We start from the raw sequence: 21,530 nt of genomic DNA on the forward strand, positions 1-21,530 counted from the left end.
AATTTTACAGAATGTTTGATGCTATTTGGGGTGATTTTGTGCTAATCCATAGATTTCACTTTTATATAATTTTTTTTAAATGAACAGAAAATCTGCAAAATTCAAAATCTGCAAAAATAGACATTGCTTAGGTTGAACTTTGAATTCCAGAGCCACCTTTTTGTTCAAAGTGATCCCATTGTTATAATGAAAAAGGAGACATTTTTAGCACAGACAAAAAATTGTTTTTGGGGGGAGCTGGTATTTTGTTTTGTGGTTTTGTTTGTTTAAGTAAAATTGGCTCATTTGGGCATTCAGAGCAACACATAAAAAGGAGAAATCACATTTTGCCTATTTTTTCTCTTCGCTGTGATGTGAATCTCCGTTAAAAACTCTCTGTCTTGTCTTCGGATCTATCTTCATTACTCCAATGGCATGGAACGCCAGCTGTAGTGTAGGGCTCCTCTATTTTGGGGGCGTCCCTGCTGCTGCATGTCCCGGGTGCAGCTTAAAATTCTGTTGATTTAGGAGCATGCAAAAGGGATACAGCAGGGGAGGAAAATGTCCATTGTCTTGACTTGCCCATTATCTTTCATATATGGATCCCGGCATCACCATCAACCCTGAAGTGCTGTTGCTTATCTGGGCCTTTTTTATTATGCCTGTGATACGCCTGAGCAACAGGGAGCTGTACGAAATGTCCCTGTTAAAAAGGGAGCTGCTTTTGATTTACCTCATTGGTTCTCCATGTACTTAGGAGAACATACTGTACCATGCACGCCCCTGTATAGCTACTGCCCTTCATTTCATTAATAAAGAAAAATATATTGCAAATATGGCTGGTGACTAGGAAAAGTAGCTATGCTAAGCGCAGTAATTCCATGGAGACTTGAACGGAAAGTGTATTTCCTTAGCACACCGTTAAAAAACAAATGTTCTACAACATTTTTGCATAAAGTGTTCCCTTTACTTCAAAATCCATCAGGGGTCAAATCCTTCGTATCTAACAGAAGTGTTACCCTGATCTGAAAGTCATTTGAGTGCTCAATACACAAAATCAATCAAGGGTTGAGTAGTTTGAGTATTCAGGAGTATTCCCTCGATGTCCAGTAATAATGACTGCTCAGCCCTTTGAGTAGCTCTGAAATAACATTGGAATCTAGTCCTCTGGTCTTTTCATTGATCTTAGCATTTGAACTCGGGCAGATTATTATTATTAATAATATCTAGCTCTGATCATCCATAGATCTCAAAGCACTTTACAAAGGAGCAAAATATCCCATTTTATAGATAGGGAAATTGAGGCACAGAAAGGCAAAGTGACTTACCCAAGGTCATCCAGCAGGTCAGTGGCTGAGCTGGGACTACAACCCAGATCTCCTGAATTCTGATCCAGCGACGGAACCACTACGCCACACTGCCTTCCTGTCACATACTTTTTAATACTTCGAGCCAGATTCTCATTGCCTCACTGACAATGAGTGGATACTTTACTATGCAAGTAGAATTGATTTCAGCAGGCCTAATCCCAGGGAAGATTATTACTGGCTGTGATAAAAACTCAGGGCCTGATCTTGTAAAGATTTATGCAGATGCTCCACCTTATGCACATGCTCCACATTACACACAGGAAAAGTTCCTTTGAAATCAATGGGACTATTCACATGCCCAAAGCCAAACTTGCCTAAATCTCTGTGGGATCAGGGCCTTGCAAAAAACGGGCCAAATACAGATCTGGGATAACTGAGTCTCACTCTGCTGAAATCAGTGGTGCAGCAGCTGTTTACACCTGATCTAAGTTTAGCTCAGTGTGGTTTTATGGGTCATAAAACAACATGGCTGTGCTGGGTTTACTTCCTTTATTATTTTCAACAGCATTAGCCTTGTTCAGGGAATATGACTGGTTAGTTAACTTTTGTTTCTGGTATTGCCTGGCAATGAAGCAGAAATGATACAGCTGCATTCAGAGGGGCTGTAGCTTTTAATATTATTTCCTGGCCAAAAAAAGTAGCGGACTGGGGGAAAAAAAACTGGAAGGAAGCACTGAGTAATGTTTTAGGTGCAGAGATTGGTATTGGGGCCTGAGATTTCTAGACCCAGTTCTGCTCCTGACTTGCCAGTAGGTCCTAAGGTGAGCTGGAGCTGCTCTGGGTCACAGGTTTCCCTACTTGTAAAATTAGGATAATTTTACTTTTCTCAAGGATGCTGCAGGGTTTAGTCAATTCATGTTCGTAAAGCACTGTGAGCCCTTTGGATGGAAAGTGCCACAGCTATGAAAGGGTTAATTATATGATGTGCATGACAGGGGTCTTGGTAGCTAGAAAGGAATCAAATGCATCCCATCAAGCCCATCTCCTTTCCAGGGAAGGATAGAGTCCTCTGCTAAAAGGCAGAAACTATTAAATTACATTTGAGCTTAGCCAAAGGCAAAGCAAAATCAACGAGGAGACAGCTCAACATCTTCACTGCTGATCAGCCTCTCAGGTTCTTAGGGCAAAACATTCCACCTGTGCTTCTCTGAGCACCTGGTCCTTACTGACGCACCAGTGTTCTGGCATGGCCCAGACACAGGGTGACTCTCAGACGGATCTCAGCGTGATTCCAGGAGGTGCCTATGGAGAGTCTCTTACAATGAGACTATTATGAAGCCAGCAGGAGGCGAGAGTGCAGTGCCACAGTGGTTTTAATTTAAAGTTTGTGGCAGCAAAGGACAGCGGTGTAACGATATGAGATTGCACTGGGAAAATGCTCTCGATTAAAGCTTTAGAGTGCATCTACAAGGTGACTTGACGTGGGGAAAACGGGAAGCTAGTAGGGGAAGCTAGTACAAGAGATTGGTGTGAGCACAGTAAGAACCTAAGAGATGAAGTTGTCTAGTGATTGCACCAGTGGATTGGATTCCTGGGTTCTAGTTGAAGGCTAAGACACAGTCTTTGTCCTGAATGGGTTACAGCAGGGGTAGGCAACCTATGGCATGTGTGCTGAAGGCGGCACATGAGCTGATTTTCAGTGGCACTCACACTGCCTGGGTCTTCTCCACTGGTCCAGGGGACTCTGCATTTTAATTTAATTTTAAATGAAGCTTCATAAACATTTTAAAAACCTTATTTACTTTGCATACAACAATAGTTTAGTTATATATTATAGACTTATAGAAAGAGACCTTCAAAAAATGTTAACATGTATTATTGGCACGCGAAACCTTAAATTAGTATGAATAAATGAAGACTCAGCACACCACTTCTGAAAGGTTGCCAACCCCCGGGTTACAGGCTAAATCCCCAGTCCTGCACATGTTTCCATTGACTGTAGGGGGAGGCATAGCTCAGTGGTTTGAGCATTGGCCTGCTTAACCCAGAGTTGTGAGTTCAATCCTTAGGAATCTGGGGCAAAATCAGTCCTTGGTCCTGCTAGTGAAGGTAGGGGCTGGGCTTGATGACCTTTCAGGGTCCCTTCCAGTTCTATGAAATAGGTATATCTCCATATATTATTATGTAACACAATGATCCAGGGCTAAGGCTCCTAGGCGCTGCAGTAATACAAATAATAATAATAACAATGTGCTTAAAGGTAAGGTTTTTTGCAAGATTGGGGCCTAAGGCATCAAAGGATTCATGAGGTGTATCTTGTGGATTGGCTACCTAAATGTATTGATGGAGATCTGTATATGTATTTATCCACACACACGCACAGGTTATATTATAAACCACCAAGAGTGCCAACATTTTCCTGAATTATGTAAGTCCTTATAGCAAATGTAATGAAATCAGTAACAAGGATATATACTAGAGAGACCTTTCTCAAATAAAAAAGTATTTGTAGCTATTTTAATAAAAGACATCCCATTATGTATATATTTTACTGCAACTCTTAATAAGGAACTAGATCCATCACTTGCCTCACCCGATGAAGGTTTTATTGGTCTTCAGCCAGCAGAGACATTTTTCTTTCTTTAAAACAAATTGCTCTTGTTAAAGTTGAGAAAATGTATGCTCAGCTTCCAAAAATCTAGACTCCACCATGTTGTTATCTCTCATTTTTCAACAGAGCTTCATGTCCCAAGAATAGCAGTGGTCTCATTATCAGACAAAAGCAATCAATCCAACTAGGCTGCAACTAATTTTAAATATGGCCCTTTGACATCCCAGCCTAGTTGGATTGTGTATAATAATCAGATTAATTTAGCAAAATGAGACACTCTGATAAATCCCAAGGTTTTGTTCTAATTGAGTATGAATCTGTGTTCTTCTTAGTGGCTGAAGCCAAACATTTACATTCAAAAATTTGCTACCCTAATTCCTTGCCATATTTCTTATTTATGAGACTTCAGATTAAATTGTCTCATCACAGAGCTGAGCTCTTGGGGATAGTTCCCTTGATAGTCCGGGATGAAGGATAACTTTTTGCCTAGCAGGAGTAAAATACTTTTGTGTTCCTATCTGGGAGTTGTCTGTGTCGTGAATTTGTGTTTAAACATTGGGTTTGAAATATCTGAGTTCTCTGGAATCCTGGATTCACATCCCAGCAGCAGAGAATCAACCTGGAGGGAGAAAATTTGAGTTCCATGAAGTTTAGAAATTTGATTGAATCTCTTAGATGAGGTCTTGAAAACCAGATTTGGATCTGGTCCAAAACTCCAGAACTAAACACTCCCCAAACATTGGCATGTTTGAAATCCAGATCTGTAGTTTGCAAATAGCTCCTGTATCCATAAAGAGCTGAATTAAAACACACTTTGGGATCTGAAATCAGGGGCGTGGCCCTACTTCTGCTGAATCCAAGGCACTGCCTGCTCTGCGTGTGTGTGAAAAATCTCCTGGCTCTTTATGAAGGAAGACCTTGTTGTTTGCCAAGGTTTCCCCCCATTCCCAGCATCTGTGAGCTGGACATGGACACATGGCCCTTGACCTGTGATTCATACACTTCTGCAGCTGCCACTGAGATTGCAAGTAGAAACAAAATTAAGCTTTCTCAAGCCTCTAGCAGTCTGCTTTTTGGCGTACATTGACAGCATGCTCCTGATTCCCTGGGATGGAGTATTTAGACAATCTGAAGGAGCAGCAATGGGGGATATAATGGGTTGGAGGAGATTAGTCTCATTGGATTTGTCTACACTGAAATAAATCACCATGGCTGGCCCGTGTCAGCTGACTTGGGCTCCCATGGCTTAGGCTGTGTGGGGCTATCAAATTGCAGTGTAGATCTTTGGGCTCATGCTGGAGCCCAGGCTGTGGAACCCGGAACCCGAACGTCTACACTGCAATCTAGTAGCGCTGCAGCCTGAGCCCCGTGAGCCCGACTCAGCTGACGTGGGCCAGCCGTGGGTGTTTTATTGCAGTTTAGACATACCCGTTGTGTATCATTCTGATGAAACTCTAGGCTGGAGGGCAACCTGTCTCTTTAAGGAAAGCCACTGTTCTTTCTCCTTTGTAGAGGTAGATTATCCAGTAAATGTCTTGCTTCAGCACTTGAGTAGTAACCCTGCTGTTGGGGCCACTTTCCTAGCATAATTAGGCTCTGCTGCAAACCGGGACTGGTTTGTCATCAAGATAAAGGCTGTAAAGCTTTTTTGCTGGAACATCAAAAGAACAAAGTTTAGCTGCTGGTGTATCTGCACTTTCCAGCTGCTCGCTTCATGCCATCCGTTCAATTAACGATCACCAGTCAGGAGAGCTACTGCCATCAGGTATTGGCTTGGTGCAAATACACCTTTGAAATCCTGGCCCCAGTTACATCAGTGGCAGAATTCTCATTGACTTCAGTGGGGCCAGGATTTCATCTGTTACATTTGTCCACTGTGATCATTGTGATTGTACTGATTGAGGGCCTGATCCTGCCAACGGTTACTACCAATCGTAGTGCAAACTGGCTTGAGAAATCGTATTGATGACCGTGAGTTAGTCAGGGTAGTAAGCATTATGCTCCGAGTGTTTGCACAATGATGCCCTTAGTCTGGTTAGTAAGGTTTAAGTAAGTACATTTGACCTGTTTGTTCTATTTAAGTACCTCTATTTCTGTTCTCGTAGTGTTTTCTCTTCTTTTTTTGACAAAAAACCTATTCTATATTAAAAAAAAATCCAACAACAAATAAAGAATGAGCTCCCCCTACTGGCCCTGTAGCTGCAGTTAACTAAAAAGTATGACTTCAGATTACATTAAAGGAACAGGAAACGAGAGTTGTCATAGATTCTCTTGCATTGGAAACACGAATATATATTCATATTTTGAAGTAGAAAAGTAATAGGGAAAAATACATTCAGACTTTCAAGAGGCTATTACACCATGGAAACAACACCAACAACTGTACAGTAATTACTGTATAATGTCTTTCATATGAGATATATTGATCAGTGTTACATAGATGGTATTGTGATGAAACAATCAGGCTATTATAATGCCAAATTACAAACACTGCCTCTTGAGAACCAGATTCTAATCCCTCTACTCACCTGGAGCAGTCGTTTATTCTTCATGTGGTCCCATTGAAGTCCTGGGCATGACCTTTGAAGTTGCCTTTAAAGATACATAGGTGCCTAAAGATGCAGGTAGGTGCCTAGGCCTTGATCCTCAAAGGTGTTTAGATGCCTGGGAATTAGGTGCTTAGGCACTTTGAGAAATCCAGCTCCAAATCCTTCAGCTGAGAGAAGTATGAGACAGCTCTCGCTGTGGATCAGCCGCAGAATGGGAGATGTAGACTACACACCTGGAAGAGTGGGTTACAGATGTGTGCTGTGATGTACTTAAAATCAATGTCTGTGGCTCGTGCCCTTATACCCGAGATCAGGACGGAGCCATGTGAGTGCAAGAACCGCAATAGGGCACCAAAGAAAAACTAAAAATCTGGTATGAACCCTTTCAAACTAGTACTAGCTGTGCCACTTACACGGTAGGTTTGACCCAGCAAATTCTTGCTCTTAGAGTGCTTCTTACTCACCTGAGCTTCTTACTCCTTTGGACTTCAGTGGAACAAATTGCTGGAGTAGGACTGGGGCCTTAGCTAATAAGTAACACTCTAGCTATTTAATGAAGTGGGGTTAGTTCCTCTTCAAACTATTTTAAGGCTCAACTAAATTTTTGCCTAATATAGCCGGAAGCCATAAAGGAGCCTAATACACTGTTAAAGATCCAAAGGTAGATAAGCGAAAAGCGACTGCTCCTAGGATATGTGCCAAGAACCAGGTACATCCAATTAAGTAACCGGATTTGATTTCCTATAGTATTAAAACTGCTTAATTGCCCATGAAAATTACATGACTCAGGATGGGTTAAATTTCCTTCTTGGAGCATTTGTAGGAAATTGCTTTGTGATTGCGTTTACTTTCCTTCAAAGCGGCTGTTTGCAGTTGACCATTCAGTAGGGTTTGAAAAGCACTGCGCCTTTGCTCTACAGAACTGTTGGGCACACAAAATCATCCAGAATTGAGAGAGATCTGTGGCCTCCAGGGCAAACTGGATTAAAGGCACTTACCCTGGTGTAAATCAGGAGTAAATCCACCCGAAGTCAACACAATTACACCAGATCAGAGTCAGGCTCACAATTTTAGCCTCAATTTTTAATGTTCTTGTTTTTGTGGGTATTATTTTACTCCAATATACAATTCCTCTCGTTTTGAAGCCACATCCTCAGATGGTACAGATTGCACAGCTCCTTTACATCACTGAAGTCAACGGAGCTGCACAAATCTATCTCCGCTGAGGATCCAGCCCATAATCAATAAGGCTGTATCGATCCCTGTGCAGAGGCATAAAACTACTTGTTAGACTCTAATTAATGCTGGTCATGTCAAACAGTGCTTTGGACTTTACCACAAAGCTTACCCAGTGCCCTTTTCCACACTCATTCTGGATGAAAGTCTTACTCTTCCCATAGAATCATTAACACAAAACCAACATGGCGTATGCCTTTGTGAAATTACAAGTGAATAAGAATAAAATAGTGTATAAGTAGGAACACACAATCTTATAGGTACCGTGGTAACAGCTACAATTAAAATTAACCTTCAGCAATGGAAGGGCTCCTCTCAGTTACGTACAGATCAGAAGCTACAATAAAAATATATACATAGATTGAGTGCTAGTGTGTGGGGAAGTACTGGCTGGGAGGGGATAGGATGTATGCTACATGGTGTGGGGGAGATGGGAATGCTGGGTGGTGGTGTGGGGATTGCTGGGTGGGATGTGGGGATTGTTGCTAATGACAGGTGTTTGGGGTTGCGACTGTGGAGAGGGGTGCCGAGTGGGGGTTGCTGCGCTGGGGATTGTAGTGTGGAAAGTACTAACTCCAAGGAAGTTTACCTCCCTGCTTCACTGAGTTTCTCTTGCCTTCTCCAACATAAATACATAGCAAAAAAAGACATCCTACCGCACACGCTTCTCCCTCTGAGGAGAGGGGGAGAGAACAAACATGGGCCAGATGTGTAGTCCCGTTGCTCAGTGCACTGCTAGAAGGCGCTCAGATACTGCAGGACTTGCATAGATTAGGAGAAAATAGATTTCACTTTGGCTTTGTGATGCATGCATATGAAAGAATGTAGAGGACAGATGCTGATCTCTGTTAGACGGTTGAAGATCCCAGCTGATGTCACTGACCTAAAAGAGATCAGAATCAGGTCCTCTGGCTCAGGATTGAGTTGATGCCTCCATTTCTTGATAACTGCAGGTAAGTAAGTAACTTTCTTAACCTAATGCTCCAAATCTGGACAGGCGCTGTTTTTGGGGGTGCAGTTTTTTACCTCTCCGTGCAGCCTTGCACCTCCCCATCACATCTTCCGCTTCAGTGGCTTGAGGGCTGTATACTGGGGATAACAATTGCCTACCATATAGAGGTATTGGGAGGACAAACACATTAAAGATTGTGAGGTGCTGGGCTACTATTGTAATGGGGATCTGTAGTGGGGTGTGTACCCCACACAGGCCGTGAATGGGCTAATGTGGGCCTCAGTGGCCAAATAACCTACCAGGCTAGTATAAAGAGCAGGCTCGTTAATATAAAGAGAGGAGATTTGTAGCAGAAAGGAGCTGATCACATTCTTAAATTAGAAACTGAAATACAAAAAAGCATGAGGCACAAAGGTTTCATGATAGCTGCCTTTCTAGATATTGAAAAGGTGTATAATATGCTATAGAAGGAAGGCTTTTTCAGGCTAACAAGGAAAGAAATGGTGGACAAAGCAGCTAAAAAGACTGTAAGAAATGGAAAGCTTGACATAGAAATACCCTTGAGTAAACAGGAAGTTAAAATCCCAGTATAGCAAAATGTAAGAGGAATAGCAACAAAATTGGATTAATGAAAAAAGAGAGAGATTTTTTTGAATTGTGCCCTAGAGCTGAGGATAACGGCATACTTCAGAGCCTGGATAGGAAAAATGAAATGATTTTGTTCAGAGAACTAATTGGCCATTGTGGCTTAAACAATTAACTTTTTTAAATAGACAGACACAAAGATGGCCTACCTGTACTCTGTAAAGTGGAAGAAACAACTGATCACCTTGTATGGGGTCTGTGAGGGCTTCGATAATGAAAGGGAAAAGCTTTCTGAGGCATTCAAATATCTTAAGATATCAAAAGTTACATTACATTATTAGTGGAGATAGGGTAGTATTAGAAAGGAGTTGTTAGATTACCTGAAGGACACAGCAGAGTGAGAGAATATAAACCGCTAAGTATTTAGCTGGTGGCGACTAGCAACTAGTCAGTCAAGACCATTCAATCAAGAAAGAAGCTGTGGGGCGAGAGGCTGCAGTCACTCTGTGGGAATAGGGAGGGTGTGAGGAGGAAGCTCGTGAGGAGATTATGCCCTGGGATCGTAGCCTGAGTAGAGAAGGAGACAAATGGTTACTGAGAGTGGAACAGGCTTTTATTGCTAAGCCCTGACAGAAGGGCAGGTTCTAGACTTCCAGCAGGGGAGCGAGCCCTGGGAGGCGTTCAGTGAAGGAACGAAGCAAGGGGAACGTAAGAGCCCTAAAAGGGAAAGCTTGAGGAGGGCAGAAGTTAGGTTAAGTTTACTCATTACATTTGGAATTTTGTTAGGGGATTCCAGGCGAGGGCCCTGAGAGTCCTGGCTCTGCAAGAAGGGTTAACCTAGAGAGGTTGTGTGGAGAGAAGGCCTGAGAAAGGCAGGGTAGGAAGAAGCTCAGAGAGGTGGCAGCAAGGAGTTGTATGGAGTAGACCTTTGCTGCCAGTTACAGGGTCCCCGGGCTGGAACCAGGTGTAGTGAGAGGGCCTGGGTACCCCCCTACCAGCCTCCAGAGAAGGTGTCATGAAGCCCCCCGATATAAGGGGATGAGGTGAGTGGAAGCCATTGGGTAAGAGGGTGCAAGGAGCAGAAGGCCAAGAGTTAGGCCCAGAGACTTGATATAAGGACACTGGACTTTTATTTGTGAGGCTCCATTACCCAGGAAGGAGCAGGCTTACCTCATGCATTGCTCTTTAGCAGAAGGTCCTTTTGCAGACTGCATCCTTTTGCAGAGCTTCTGGCTCTAGAGTACCCAAGGATTTGCAACAATTCATGGCTAAAATCCTTCCTTCCTGTCCCCTGTTGCACTACATGTTCCAAATGTAATAAGTCTCACTTGCCAAAAATGGTGTCCAAAAATGAATATGATTGAAGATTTCTAACCTCAGCCGGGGGGAGGGGGCTGAGGGGGGAAGAATCACTGGCAGCTAGCAGGAAATGTTTTATTGCCCATGGTTGAAAAACAAATAATTGTCTAAGTCCATCTCAATTTGTCTTTCTTTCCATAGCTCCTACCATGGTAAGGCCTTGTTATACAATTAGGTGTCCAAATGAAATGGCTCCAATCAGCCGTATAAGTGGCTTTCAGTGGTGCTGCTTTCTGGAAAATGAAATTATAGAAATAATGAAATGTCTTAATGCAGGAGGATCTTAAAGTAGCCAGGAGATGTTCCTTAGGTCTCTTGCAATGGTGTTTTAAGGACAGATTCTAGCCTCGAATGTGCACTGCTGCACAGCTTGAAAAACTGGTAATGGCAGGTTGGCAAGCATGGACAAGAGGGTCCTTTTTCCTCAAGATAGGGTACCAGTGGCAATAAGTCCCAGGCATGCCAGATCAGAACACAGCATTGTAAAAATCTCCATCAGAAGCCATAATGTTTGCCCTAATCAGTAAGGAGATACACCAGAGTAAACCTTGATTTTTCATTACATCCTGTGTGGATTGTGATATTTCAATTTAGCACCCTGGCATTTTCTAGGCTGCCAGCCAAAATGGATGCTTGCGGTAGGAAGACACAGGTATACATGTCTGCAGAGCCATGTGTTAACTCAGTCATCCATTTGTAACGTGCCCTTCATGTAATCCTCCAAGGGCACTTATAAAATTCAAATTAGCACTAAAATAAAATAAGTAAAAGACGTGATTTTTGTGCATAAGCATCCATCATAAGGAGAACAATACTGAATACAACAGCTAATCGGTTTCCATGTAAACATGTCAGGGACTTTCCTCTCTGAAAAGAAAGGGCCTGATACAAGGCCCAGAGAAGCTAACAGACACCCACAAAGGGTATGTCTATATGTCTAAATACAGGTCTCCCAACCTAGGCACTAGGGTGACCAGACAGCAAGTGTGAAAAATCGGGATGTGGGGGGTGGGGTAATAGGCGCCTATATAAGAAAAAGCCCCCAAAATTGGGACGGTCCCTGTAAAATCGGGACATCTGGTCACCCTAACAGGCACTCACTAGCTCCACTTGCGCTAGCGAGCTAAAAGTCACAGGGTGGACTTGGGCGACATGGGCCCAGCCACCCCAGAGTCCGAGTTCAGGTGACTAACATGAGCTGCTGTCCAGGCCACAACAGCTACATCGCTCTTTTTAGCGCACTAGCTGGAGCAGAGTGAGCCCAAGTCTGTCTGGGAAGCATGTTCCCTGCTGCAGTGCAGCCATACCCCTCATGGGGATGGGCCCAGAGAGGGGAAAGCAATGATCAGCTCTTTAAACACATGGCTTGGAATTATATATCAGAGACGATAAAGGGACCCGTAGTAGCTGATCTTCCAAAGTGACCGTGCATAGGGAGAACGCTGCATTGGGAAGAAGATCTGGTTTGCACCGGGAGGTGATCAGTGTGATGAATCACTGACAGAGATTTTGTTACTGAAATATGTGTCTTACCAAGAAGCAAACCAAAGCCCGTTAATGGGAACCTTTCCATTTATTTATTGGACTTTGGATCAGGCCCCAGATGGCTGCAGTGTTGTGTTTAAGCAACCCCATAGGGGAAATCCCCTCTCAGTGGCAGCATTTCCTGCCTCTCTGACTTTTTTTAGTGTCAGTGCAGTGTGGCATGCAATTTCTTCCCAGCATGATGAGCAGCACGAATGTCGCTGTGCCAGCCTGCGTGACAATGGAGCTGTTACCATGGGCAATGCCGGCTGCAGGATACGGAGACTCTCACTATTCAGTGACGTTCAGGCGGGCAAAGTGTCACCTTTGCAGAAGGAGACTGTGTTTTCTATGGGGTCACATCCTGATCCCATTGAAGCCAGTGGGCATTTTGCCGTCGAGTCCCATGGGACCAAGTTTTGACTCATTTTGAATTTTTTAATATATGATGCTAGGTGATGTCTAATTCTGCTTCCATTGAAGTCAGTATCAAATGCCACATGGGTTTCATTGGGTTCTGGATTGGGCAGGTGGGACACAAGACTCCCAGTCTGGAAAGGCAGTGACCAGGGCAGCCCCCAGGGAGTTTAGGTCCAGATTGGGGCAATTAATTTTCCCATATTTTTGTCTTGGTGTGGCGGCATCATCCTGAGTTTAAATGGTTTGGCTGTGCCCTGGTGTCCCCAGTATAGAGTCACCTGCTGCAAAAACCTACGAGTGTGATGAAAGCCAAAATGCAAAGAGGGGAAAGATGTTCTTGTGGTAAAACACAGGATCGGGGCCTGGAGGAGCTGGGTTCTGTCCTCAGCGCTGTCATAGACTAACCTCTTAGGCTAGTTTCAGAGGGGCCCAAGGGAGTCAGATACCAAACTCCCCTTAATTTGAGCACCTAATTCCCTAAGGCGCCACTGAAGTCACCAGCCTCCGTGCCTCAGTTTCCCCCTCAGAGAAATGGGAGGTAAAAATCTTGACCTTGCCTCACAGGAATGTTGTGAGGTTTTAATTAATGTGTTGGATCGTTTATAGGCCTTTGGCTAGAATTGTGGTATTAGCCCAGTGCTGTGGTGGTTATTAATGCAGGAGGGAAACGTGGGTTGAAATTATGACTGGCGATATTGTTGAAGGGAAGTTTTACAGCTGTGTAAACACATCTCCTCCACTACCCCTGCCTGCATGCATTACAGAATGGTGCTTGGTTTCTGCAGATAACTCACTCTAATGAATATGTGCCCAGTGTCTCACACAGAGAGCTTGGCAGTGCAGGCAGTTCGTTTGTGCTTTAATGACTCCCATGACACACATGGGCAGTAGACAGCTCCGTGACTAATAAGCTTTTGTTATTAATGGCAAAAGGGGCAAATAAACAATTAAATTATCCCTTGGAACAGGACTATGGAGGAACCTACGCAGAGCACAGACCAGCACATATTATGGTCACAGCCATTGAGAACAAAGGGATATTGATGGGTGATGATCCAAAACAGAGCGATCTACAGAAGGAAATTTCCTCACGGGGCAAACAAAGTTTATCTTTACGTACATCATACAAGAAACTGCTTTTTGGAGTGCTGGTCCCACAGGAATCACATTAGCAAGGCAATCTCAGGGGTGAATACTCGGGATCATATTTCTTTGAGTTAACGAAGATTTTTTAATAAGTTTTAAATGTTCCCAAGCAATACAACAAAGGGACAGGCTCCAGTTAATGACCAGCAGTATTTTAGCTATGTCTGTGTATGTGTAATGTGACTTAAAAGGCTAAAATGAGAGGTAAAAATACATGTTAGGAAAGGAATAAGGTAGAGCTAATAAAGTCAGTAATGGTCCGACGGTCCACATAAGATAAGCACTTTGCAGGTGGTTCTACTCTGGAAGTGACTCTGTGAAACACCTTTGACCTTCGTTGTACTGAGAAAACGAGGGGTGTTTAGTAAATGTGTCACTTAGCATGTTTTTAAACACCACTTAGGACCTGTTGTGGACAAAGAAAGTATTTTTTAAAAACATGTTGGCTAGTCATGGCCAGTCCTAGGCATTCTGCTCCCATTGGTCAATATCTAGGGTTGACCGTGACCGGCTAATACAATATCGCTGAATTTGTCTACACTAGGTACAATGTGAAGTTTAACAACATATTAATTAGTATGTATTAGCTAACACTGGTGTTAGTCACAGGTGCAAATCCCTACCATATACCTGGTACACCAGGAAGTAAGCTCCCTGGTGCACCATTGCAACTCATGGTTTACCCCATGCACTGCATATACAGTAGGGATTTTAGCTACAAAGATGGCTATGACCCCAGTGTAAACAAAGCCTGAGGGTATGTCTTCCCTGCAGAGTTAACTCGGGTGATCAGCACCTGAGTTAGCCTCAGCTGGGTGTGAGTGACCACACTGCAAAGCCACCCTCGAGATGCTGTGTCCTCTTTGGTGCTGCACTCACTTGTGTGCGCTGCTAGACTTCGGGAGGCATATCCCAGAGTCCTCTGGCAATGTCGAGTCAAACATTTTTATTCTGAATCGATTCAGAATTTCCCCTGGGAAAACTCACATGTTTGGTTGAAAAATTTCAAGAGATGATTTTTCATTCAAAATTTCACACAGGGGAAAAATGTTGGTTTTCCGGCCTCCTCTGCTGTTATTCAGTGTTGTGGCCACATACCTTCCCTTCCTTATACACAGGCATATTTTCACCTGGAGGTTGGCCACGTCTAGGACTAGAATGTCAATTAGTGCGGCTGTCAATATGTATCTTCATGCCACCTTCTTAGTTCCCTCTACTTTGCTAAGGATCATGTTCATTATTGCCAAACCCCCTTCATTCTGTTAAGCACTTTCCTTCATTGCAGCTGTGACTTAGTTCCAGCGATTCTTAGCAATGACTAAAATTCAATTCCTTATAGGGGCCTTTCTTCCACAGTTGATTGAGCTATGCTGCGTCTTCTTTCATTATCTTGAATTTCTTCTTTTGCTGTGCAGCTAGAATTTCCACTTTTTATTTTAAAAATACCAGTTGTCTTCCCTTTCTCCCGATCATCTCTTATGGCAGAGGAGAAGTGAGGCTACCTGTCGTCCATGCAGTGCTCTTTGGATCATAATTCACTTGACAGCTACTTTATCTGCCGTGTGTCACTCTCATCATCTGCCAATCTGCAGGGAGGAGGTGGAGATACTGATCCCACATATTAGATCCCTTACAATTTGGTGGTGCTCTCCTGCTCTTTCTGAGCGTGCCTTTCCTTTGTTAAGGGATTCTATCTCCATAAGCAGAGGATGTCTTCTTCCTGTAATTCTCCCCTAAAGCTATTATTCCTTCCTTTTGACAATAGGAGTGAATAATCTGCTGGCAGCATAATTCCGTATGATTCACCCTTCGTGACATTCTTCTTCTGGCTCACCTGCCTTGTGGGTGAATTGCAATGTGTTATGTCAAAGCCAAACGTACCATATTAGTGATGAGGTAGAAAGAGAAATACCATTGGATAATTGGAGCCTCCCAGTAAAATACCATATAAAATGTGACATCACATTTTAGGCCGCCCGTCTGTAATGAGCTGGTTAGAATAACCTGGCCTGTTGTTACCTCTTTCTACAGCTCAATACACAGAGAACAATCATTGGTATTTAATGGGGACTGAGGAATTTGGCAGCTCCAAAGGCTTTCTATATTTGTCTCGGGCTCTCAGATGAGAGAGATTAAAAGAAACGCAGCCCTTGATTTTCCAGCCACTAACATGCTTATTAAGAACAAAGCAAATGCAGCAGTCAGGGGCGGCTCCAGACCCCAGCACGCCAAGCGCGTGCTTGGGGCGGCATGCCACGGGGGGCGCTCTGCCGGTCGCCAGGAGGGTCCGTTGCTCCCACGGCTCCGTTGGTCCACCAAAGCCGCGGGACCAGCGGACCCCCGGACCACCGGAGCCACCTGCCGCCCTCCCGGCGACCGGCAGAGCGCCCCCAGCGGCATGCCACCCTGCTTGGGGAGGTGAAATATCTAGAGCCGCCCCTGGCAGCAGTAGTTGTGAATGTGAGGTAAGCACGTAGGTGTTTGCTCACATAGGACCATATGCTCCTAGTGTGAGACGTATTTTAAGAAGATGTTGGAGTTTCCTGCAGAAAGCTCTGTGTAACATCCAGTTACCCCCAGCAAAAAATCCATTTCTGCGTGGTACGATGTCATGCCAGGAGAATCACGGACAATAGCCAGGCAAAAAGTTCATACTGGGACCAGGTGAATTCAGACTCCCCTGACGTAACCACTAGGTTACTTCACCGTCTCTAACTTACTTCAGTGTAAATCAGGAGTGACTCTGGTGGCATCAGTGGAGTTAGACTAGTGTAAAACAGGCATAAAGTCTGATGCAGACCCGTGAAGTACCGAACTGTATCCAGATTTTGAGTATAGGGGTTTGGAGTTTGGTCCATCTCTTTTCCCCCTCGTGCTTAGTGGGGTGGGTCTAGCGCTAGGTTGACTGGACCAAGCCGCATTTTGGTTTGGGACTGAAGCAATCCACACTTGGGCAAGCCCCATTGCACAGCAGTGCAGGGCATCTATTGTAGGGTTACCATCCTTCAACTTCCCCAAAACAGGACACAACTGGGGGGAGGTACAATTGGGGGGTGCAGGAGGGGTGTGTGTACTGGGAGGGTACCTGGGAGGTGCTGTGGGCCTCACTCTCAAAGTGGGGGGCAGCATCACTCCCTGTCAAGGTGGCAGGGCAGCTGGGGCAGGCCCAAGACATAGTGCCAGCCATCGGTCAGTGCCTCCCCCTGCCTCTCCACCTCCCCAGGACTGGGATCTGGCGGCTGCAGTGGAGGGATCAATTGGGATGCAGAGCCATGTGATTCTGAGCCGCAACATCTGCACCACAAAAATCCCAGACATTGCCTCTTCTTTGAAAAATTCACCCAGACAAAGGGCAGAGGATCAAAAGAGAGGAAATGTCCGGGAAAACCCAACATATGGTAAGTCTGTCTATGCTGAGGGTTTGCACTGGTGTTAGCTACGCCTGTTTCATGTACAGCGTGGTGGCTAAGAATGCAAGAGGACTCCATGCTTATAAAATGAAACTGGCTCTTTATTAAAAGAACTATTTACAGAAGTGCTGCAACTGCAGCTAGCATTCAAGCCATGTGCACACAGACTGACTTCCTGGTGCTTCCTTCACACTCTTCCATCCTGCAAACTGTGCTCCTTCCTCCAAGTTCCATGCAGGTTGCGTCAACACTGAAATAAATATCCCCTCTATGGACAGGCCCTCAGTCTCCCCTCTGTCTGAGGCTTGCACATGCCTGTGTGAATACTGTAGTGGGACAGACATGGAATAAGCTGAATGTTTGCTTTTGCTTCTGTTGCCAGGCTGTGAAGAGTTACTGAAGGATGTGCTGGCTGTCGAAAACCCGGGGTGTCGGCGCTATGAGCCGCAGTACGTGGATTACTACTACCAGGTAAGAGATTCACTGATTCTGACTCATGCTGGTGGACTGAGGGAGCTTTCTGGATGATTTATTGAAGGGTCACAGTAAGTCCACTTGCTTTACACCTGGCCTCTTGCCTTTTCCTTTACAGAATAAAAACGAGGAGAATTTCATCTTTGATATTGCTTTAGCTATGCCTGAGGATTAGTGATCTAAATCCAGTGTAGCCCTCAGTTTTGTGGAGTGCAGCCTCATCTAGCACTGTTCTCACCCGTAACCGGTTTCTAATGTCAGTGCTCCCTTGCCCACTAGAGGGTGCCATATCTAAACCAGTTGGCACCCCCTGTGTGCAGCAAGTGACTTTCGCTAATAGTGCCTTTCCACAAAAGCTGTGCCGTGCAAGCGCTGCTGAACTACAGAAGTATGAGGGAGGAATGGATCTGGGCATAAAACCTGGTCCACATGCAGACTTACACCTAAATAACTGACTCGGTTACAGGTAACTGAGTTTGTTAAAGCAGCTGAATTCTGTGTGCTCACAGGCCCTCGGTAGAGCTCATTTCAGGTGCTACACCAGGATTTGTCGGCTGCTGGGAAGCAATTGACATCAGTGCTGTTATCAGTGGAGCATCATCTGTTTGCCAGTGGGGCCACACTCCCCTAGATATACAGTGCTCTATGGGATCATACAGGTCCCGAGAATCCTTCTCTCTCTAGTACTCCTGTAATTTTTAGCATGTGTCAGAAATACTCCGGGCAGGGGGTGGCCCATGGTCCCGCCGCCACCACTCCGAGCAAGGGGCGGCCTGTGGCCCCACCACCGCTCCTCCGGACAGGGGACAGCCCATGGCAGAGCTGCGGAAGTTACAGAGGAATCCGTGACCTCCGTGAAAGACTTGCAACCTTAGGCATGGGGTATGTTGATAAGAAACAGGCAAACATGTTGTGCACGGGGGTCTGTAAGGTGTAATTGTTGAAATCACCCTGATTACCTTTGTTCCCACGAGAACAATATAATTTCTCCATGGCAGAGATGAGACCTGTTGCTGTTAGGGTTGCCAACCCTCCTGGAGTCGCCAGGAATTAAAGGACATAATCTTTAATTAAAGATTAATATGTGATGAAGCCTCCAGGAATATGTCCAACCAAAATTGGCAACCCTAATTGCTGTGGCTATGACACATCTGTTAAGTGATCTCTTCTGTCCTTGTGTGCTTAACAGCCAGCGTGGACCAGACCTATGATCCATCTAGTCCAGTATCCTTCTCTGACAGTGGCCAGCACCTGATGCTTCAGAAGAAGGTGCAGAGAAATTCTCAATGGGCAGGCATAGGATGATCTGCCCCCCCCCCCGAGGAATATCATCCTAACCCTGTTACTTAGCGATGGGCTTAAACCCAGAACTATGAGGTTTTGTATCCCTTCCAAAACTCTTCTTTACATTTTTCTTTTTTTTAGTATTTATCATTATAACTCTAGACATGTTTGTTATCCATATAAATAGCCCATCCCTCTTTGCCACTTACCAAGTTCTTGGCCTCAAGGACATCCGGTGGCAATGAGTTTGACAGTCTAATTAAGCATTGTATGAAAACGTTCTTTGTTTTGTCAGTTTTGAAGTTGCCGCTTTTCAGTTTCATTGACTAGCCCCTTGCTCTTGTGTTATGAGACACGGATACTAGAAGACCCTGATTTACCTTCTCTGTAGCGTGCATTATTTTGTACACTCTAATTCATGTCCCCGCTAATTCATCTCATCTCTAAAGTAAACATTCCCAGTCTTTTCTGTTGTTCTTTATATGTGAGGTTTGCATGCCCTTAATCATTCTCATTACCCTCCTCTGAACCCCGTCTAATTCTGCAATATTCTTGTGAACTGGGGGTGACTAGTACTAGGAGGGTTAGGATTGGAGGGAGCTGACAGCCCTAGCAAGGGGTAGGGTTCAGGCTGGTTGGTTTCCCTAGGTTAGGGCTGAGGCTGGAACAGGGTAAGGTTAGGGTGATCCCTAAGCTGGTTCCGCTAGAGGCCTGTAGGTGGATGGATTAGGGTTTAGTCGCACAGGGAGCACCAAGGCTATCTTCAAGGTTGGGGCTAGGCAGGGTACTGGGGTTAGGTTAGAGTTGGAGCCATTAAACGTACCAGATACGAGTTGCAGTCACTAAGGGTTGCAGCAGGCTGGGCGTAGAGCCTGAAGGTGGCGCTGGTCTACAGTTAGCACTACTGTGGGACGTGGCCTGGGGCTAGCGTTAGGGCTGGAGCCAGTAGGTGGAGCCAAGTGAGCATTGGGGTTAGAGCAGTCATGGGGCTAGGGCAGGGGCTGGTAAAGGGTCCTTAGTTAGGGTTAGGGTTGGAGCCCGTAGGAGGTTCGCAGAGACGCAGCACAAAATCTCACCCTGGGAGTCTTTTCCCTGCCTTCTGCAGGGTTGGGATCCGTTCCCATCTGGACAGAGAAAGCAGCGCACAGTGTGTTTCCCTCCCCGTTAGTAATCTGCATTGCTTCTGCGAAGAGCCTCGTTCCAAGGTTCCCTTGCATTCATCTTTTCTACCGCAGAAATCGATACGTCCCAGGCTGACCATGATGAGATTGTTTTCTCCCGTTTAATGAGCTGTTGAGGTTGGTTGATTTGCAAGGATTTTCATTATGTCGGAATTATCCCTTGGTGGTTCGTATAACAGCCCAAAGCAGCATCTGCGCAGGGCCCTGAAGAATGGGAGGACACTGCAGGGCTCAGGGGCTCGCAGTGCAAAGCCGAGTACAAGCGTAATCGTAGGCACTTCTGAGGTTTATCTAAACCAGAGACACCCCCTACACAGCTGGGCCCAGATCCTCCGCTTGGTGGCCATCACCTGATGCTGGGTCACAAAGGCTACGTCCTTCCTTGGAGAGATGAACGCGTGGGCCACTCCCTTTGCAGTGCTGCACAGACCACCTTTGCTGTTTGTGAAGAAGGGATTGACCCCACCTCCATCTTCCCTTGTGCAGGGGAACTGTCCTGAGTCATTTGGCCAGGGCCCCTCCCACGACTGCAGACATGGGGGCAGGATTTGAGCCATAATGTTGGTTAGAATAGGGTGGAGTTGTTGGTACTTATTGTATTATTGTTTCTTTATGCTGAATAAGAACAACGGTTCGTTTCCTATGTGGGCAGCGTAAGAGTGAGGACGTCCTTACCTCTTAATTTCCTTGCTTCTCAAGCTCCTTGGTTTTGTAACTGATGAGACTGATGGTGACCTGGTCTGGTATCCTGAGCCAGATTCCTTGTGTTGAGACAGATGCTGGGTAGACACTATGAAAGGACAACTCAGAAATGAAAAGCAGGGGGCTTCCTCAGACCTCTACCACTGCCATGGGGACATCTGAAGGCAAATGAAGTGCTCTTTGAGCATTGCATTCTCAGCCTTAGGACTGCCAGAGGGCTGCTGTGACGTACTCCATTCAAAGCACTGGTGAAAAGGGATTTCTCAGCCTTCTAGAAGACTGCAGTCCTGATACTCAGGCTCAGCTGCAAAATGTAACATTCCTCCAACCTAGCAACTGGAAGAGGCCCGGGAAGAAAGTTATCTTTGCTGCTAACACTGGTTGCAACTGGGAAGTCTTCTTGGAGCTCAAGTGGCAAAGATGCTGTACTCAGATCCTTGATTCAGACCTTAGTGTGGACAGGCTGCACCTGGACTGGGAACTCACCAGGTTCAAAGTGGGCTGGTTTTTGTAATGCTGTTACGGATACTTTGCTGGCAGTACTGGGAGAGCCCAGAGTGGTTCCCAAGCACCTGTTGCATAGGCAGTGGGCTAGATTCACCTTCAGCAGAATCCAAATGCCTGCCCCTCCCCCCCAACCCCACATGACGGAAAGTCTGTATAGGAAAAGGACACCTCGGCACAAGCTGCTTGCCACCCACAATCTGTCAGAGGACTCCGCTGGCAGAGCCCTGTCCAGCGGGGCAGAAGAAGAGAGACTAATTTGAAGCACTCTTGGAACTGCACTTTGTAAGTGCAATTTTGAAAA

At 45.2% G+C, this 21,530-nt stretch overlaps 1 protein-coding gene across 1 annotated transcript in view; it reads left to right on the forward strand.

Moving 5' to 3' along the window:
* Positions 1-17,730, forward strand: part of LOC123347014 (rab11 family-interacting protein 4A-like) — a 90,104-nt gene extending 72,374 nt beyond the window's left edge. Inside the window, exons 3-4 of the mRNA XM_044984440.1 lie at positions 17,464-17,552; positions 17,674-17,730. Of these exons, the coding sequence (XP_044840375.1) occupies positions 17,464-17,552; positions 17,674-17,730 (146 nt within the window). The remainder of the gene's footprint in view (positions 1-17,463; positions 17,553-17,673) is intronic.
* Positions 17,731-21,530: the final 3,800 nt, after the last annotated feature.

Source organism: Mauremys mutica, chromosome 12 (genome assembly GCF_020497125.1).
Source record: "Mauremys mutica isolate MM-2020 ecotype Southern chromosome 12, ASM2049712v1, whole genome shotgun sequence".
Classification (NCBI taxonomy): Eukaryota; Metazoa; Chordata; order Testudines; family Geoemydidae; genus Mauremys; species Mauremys mutica.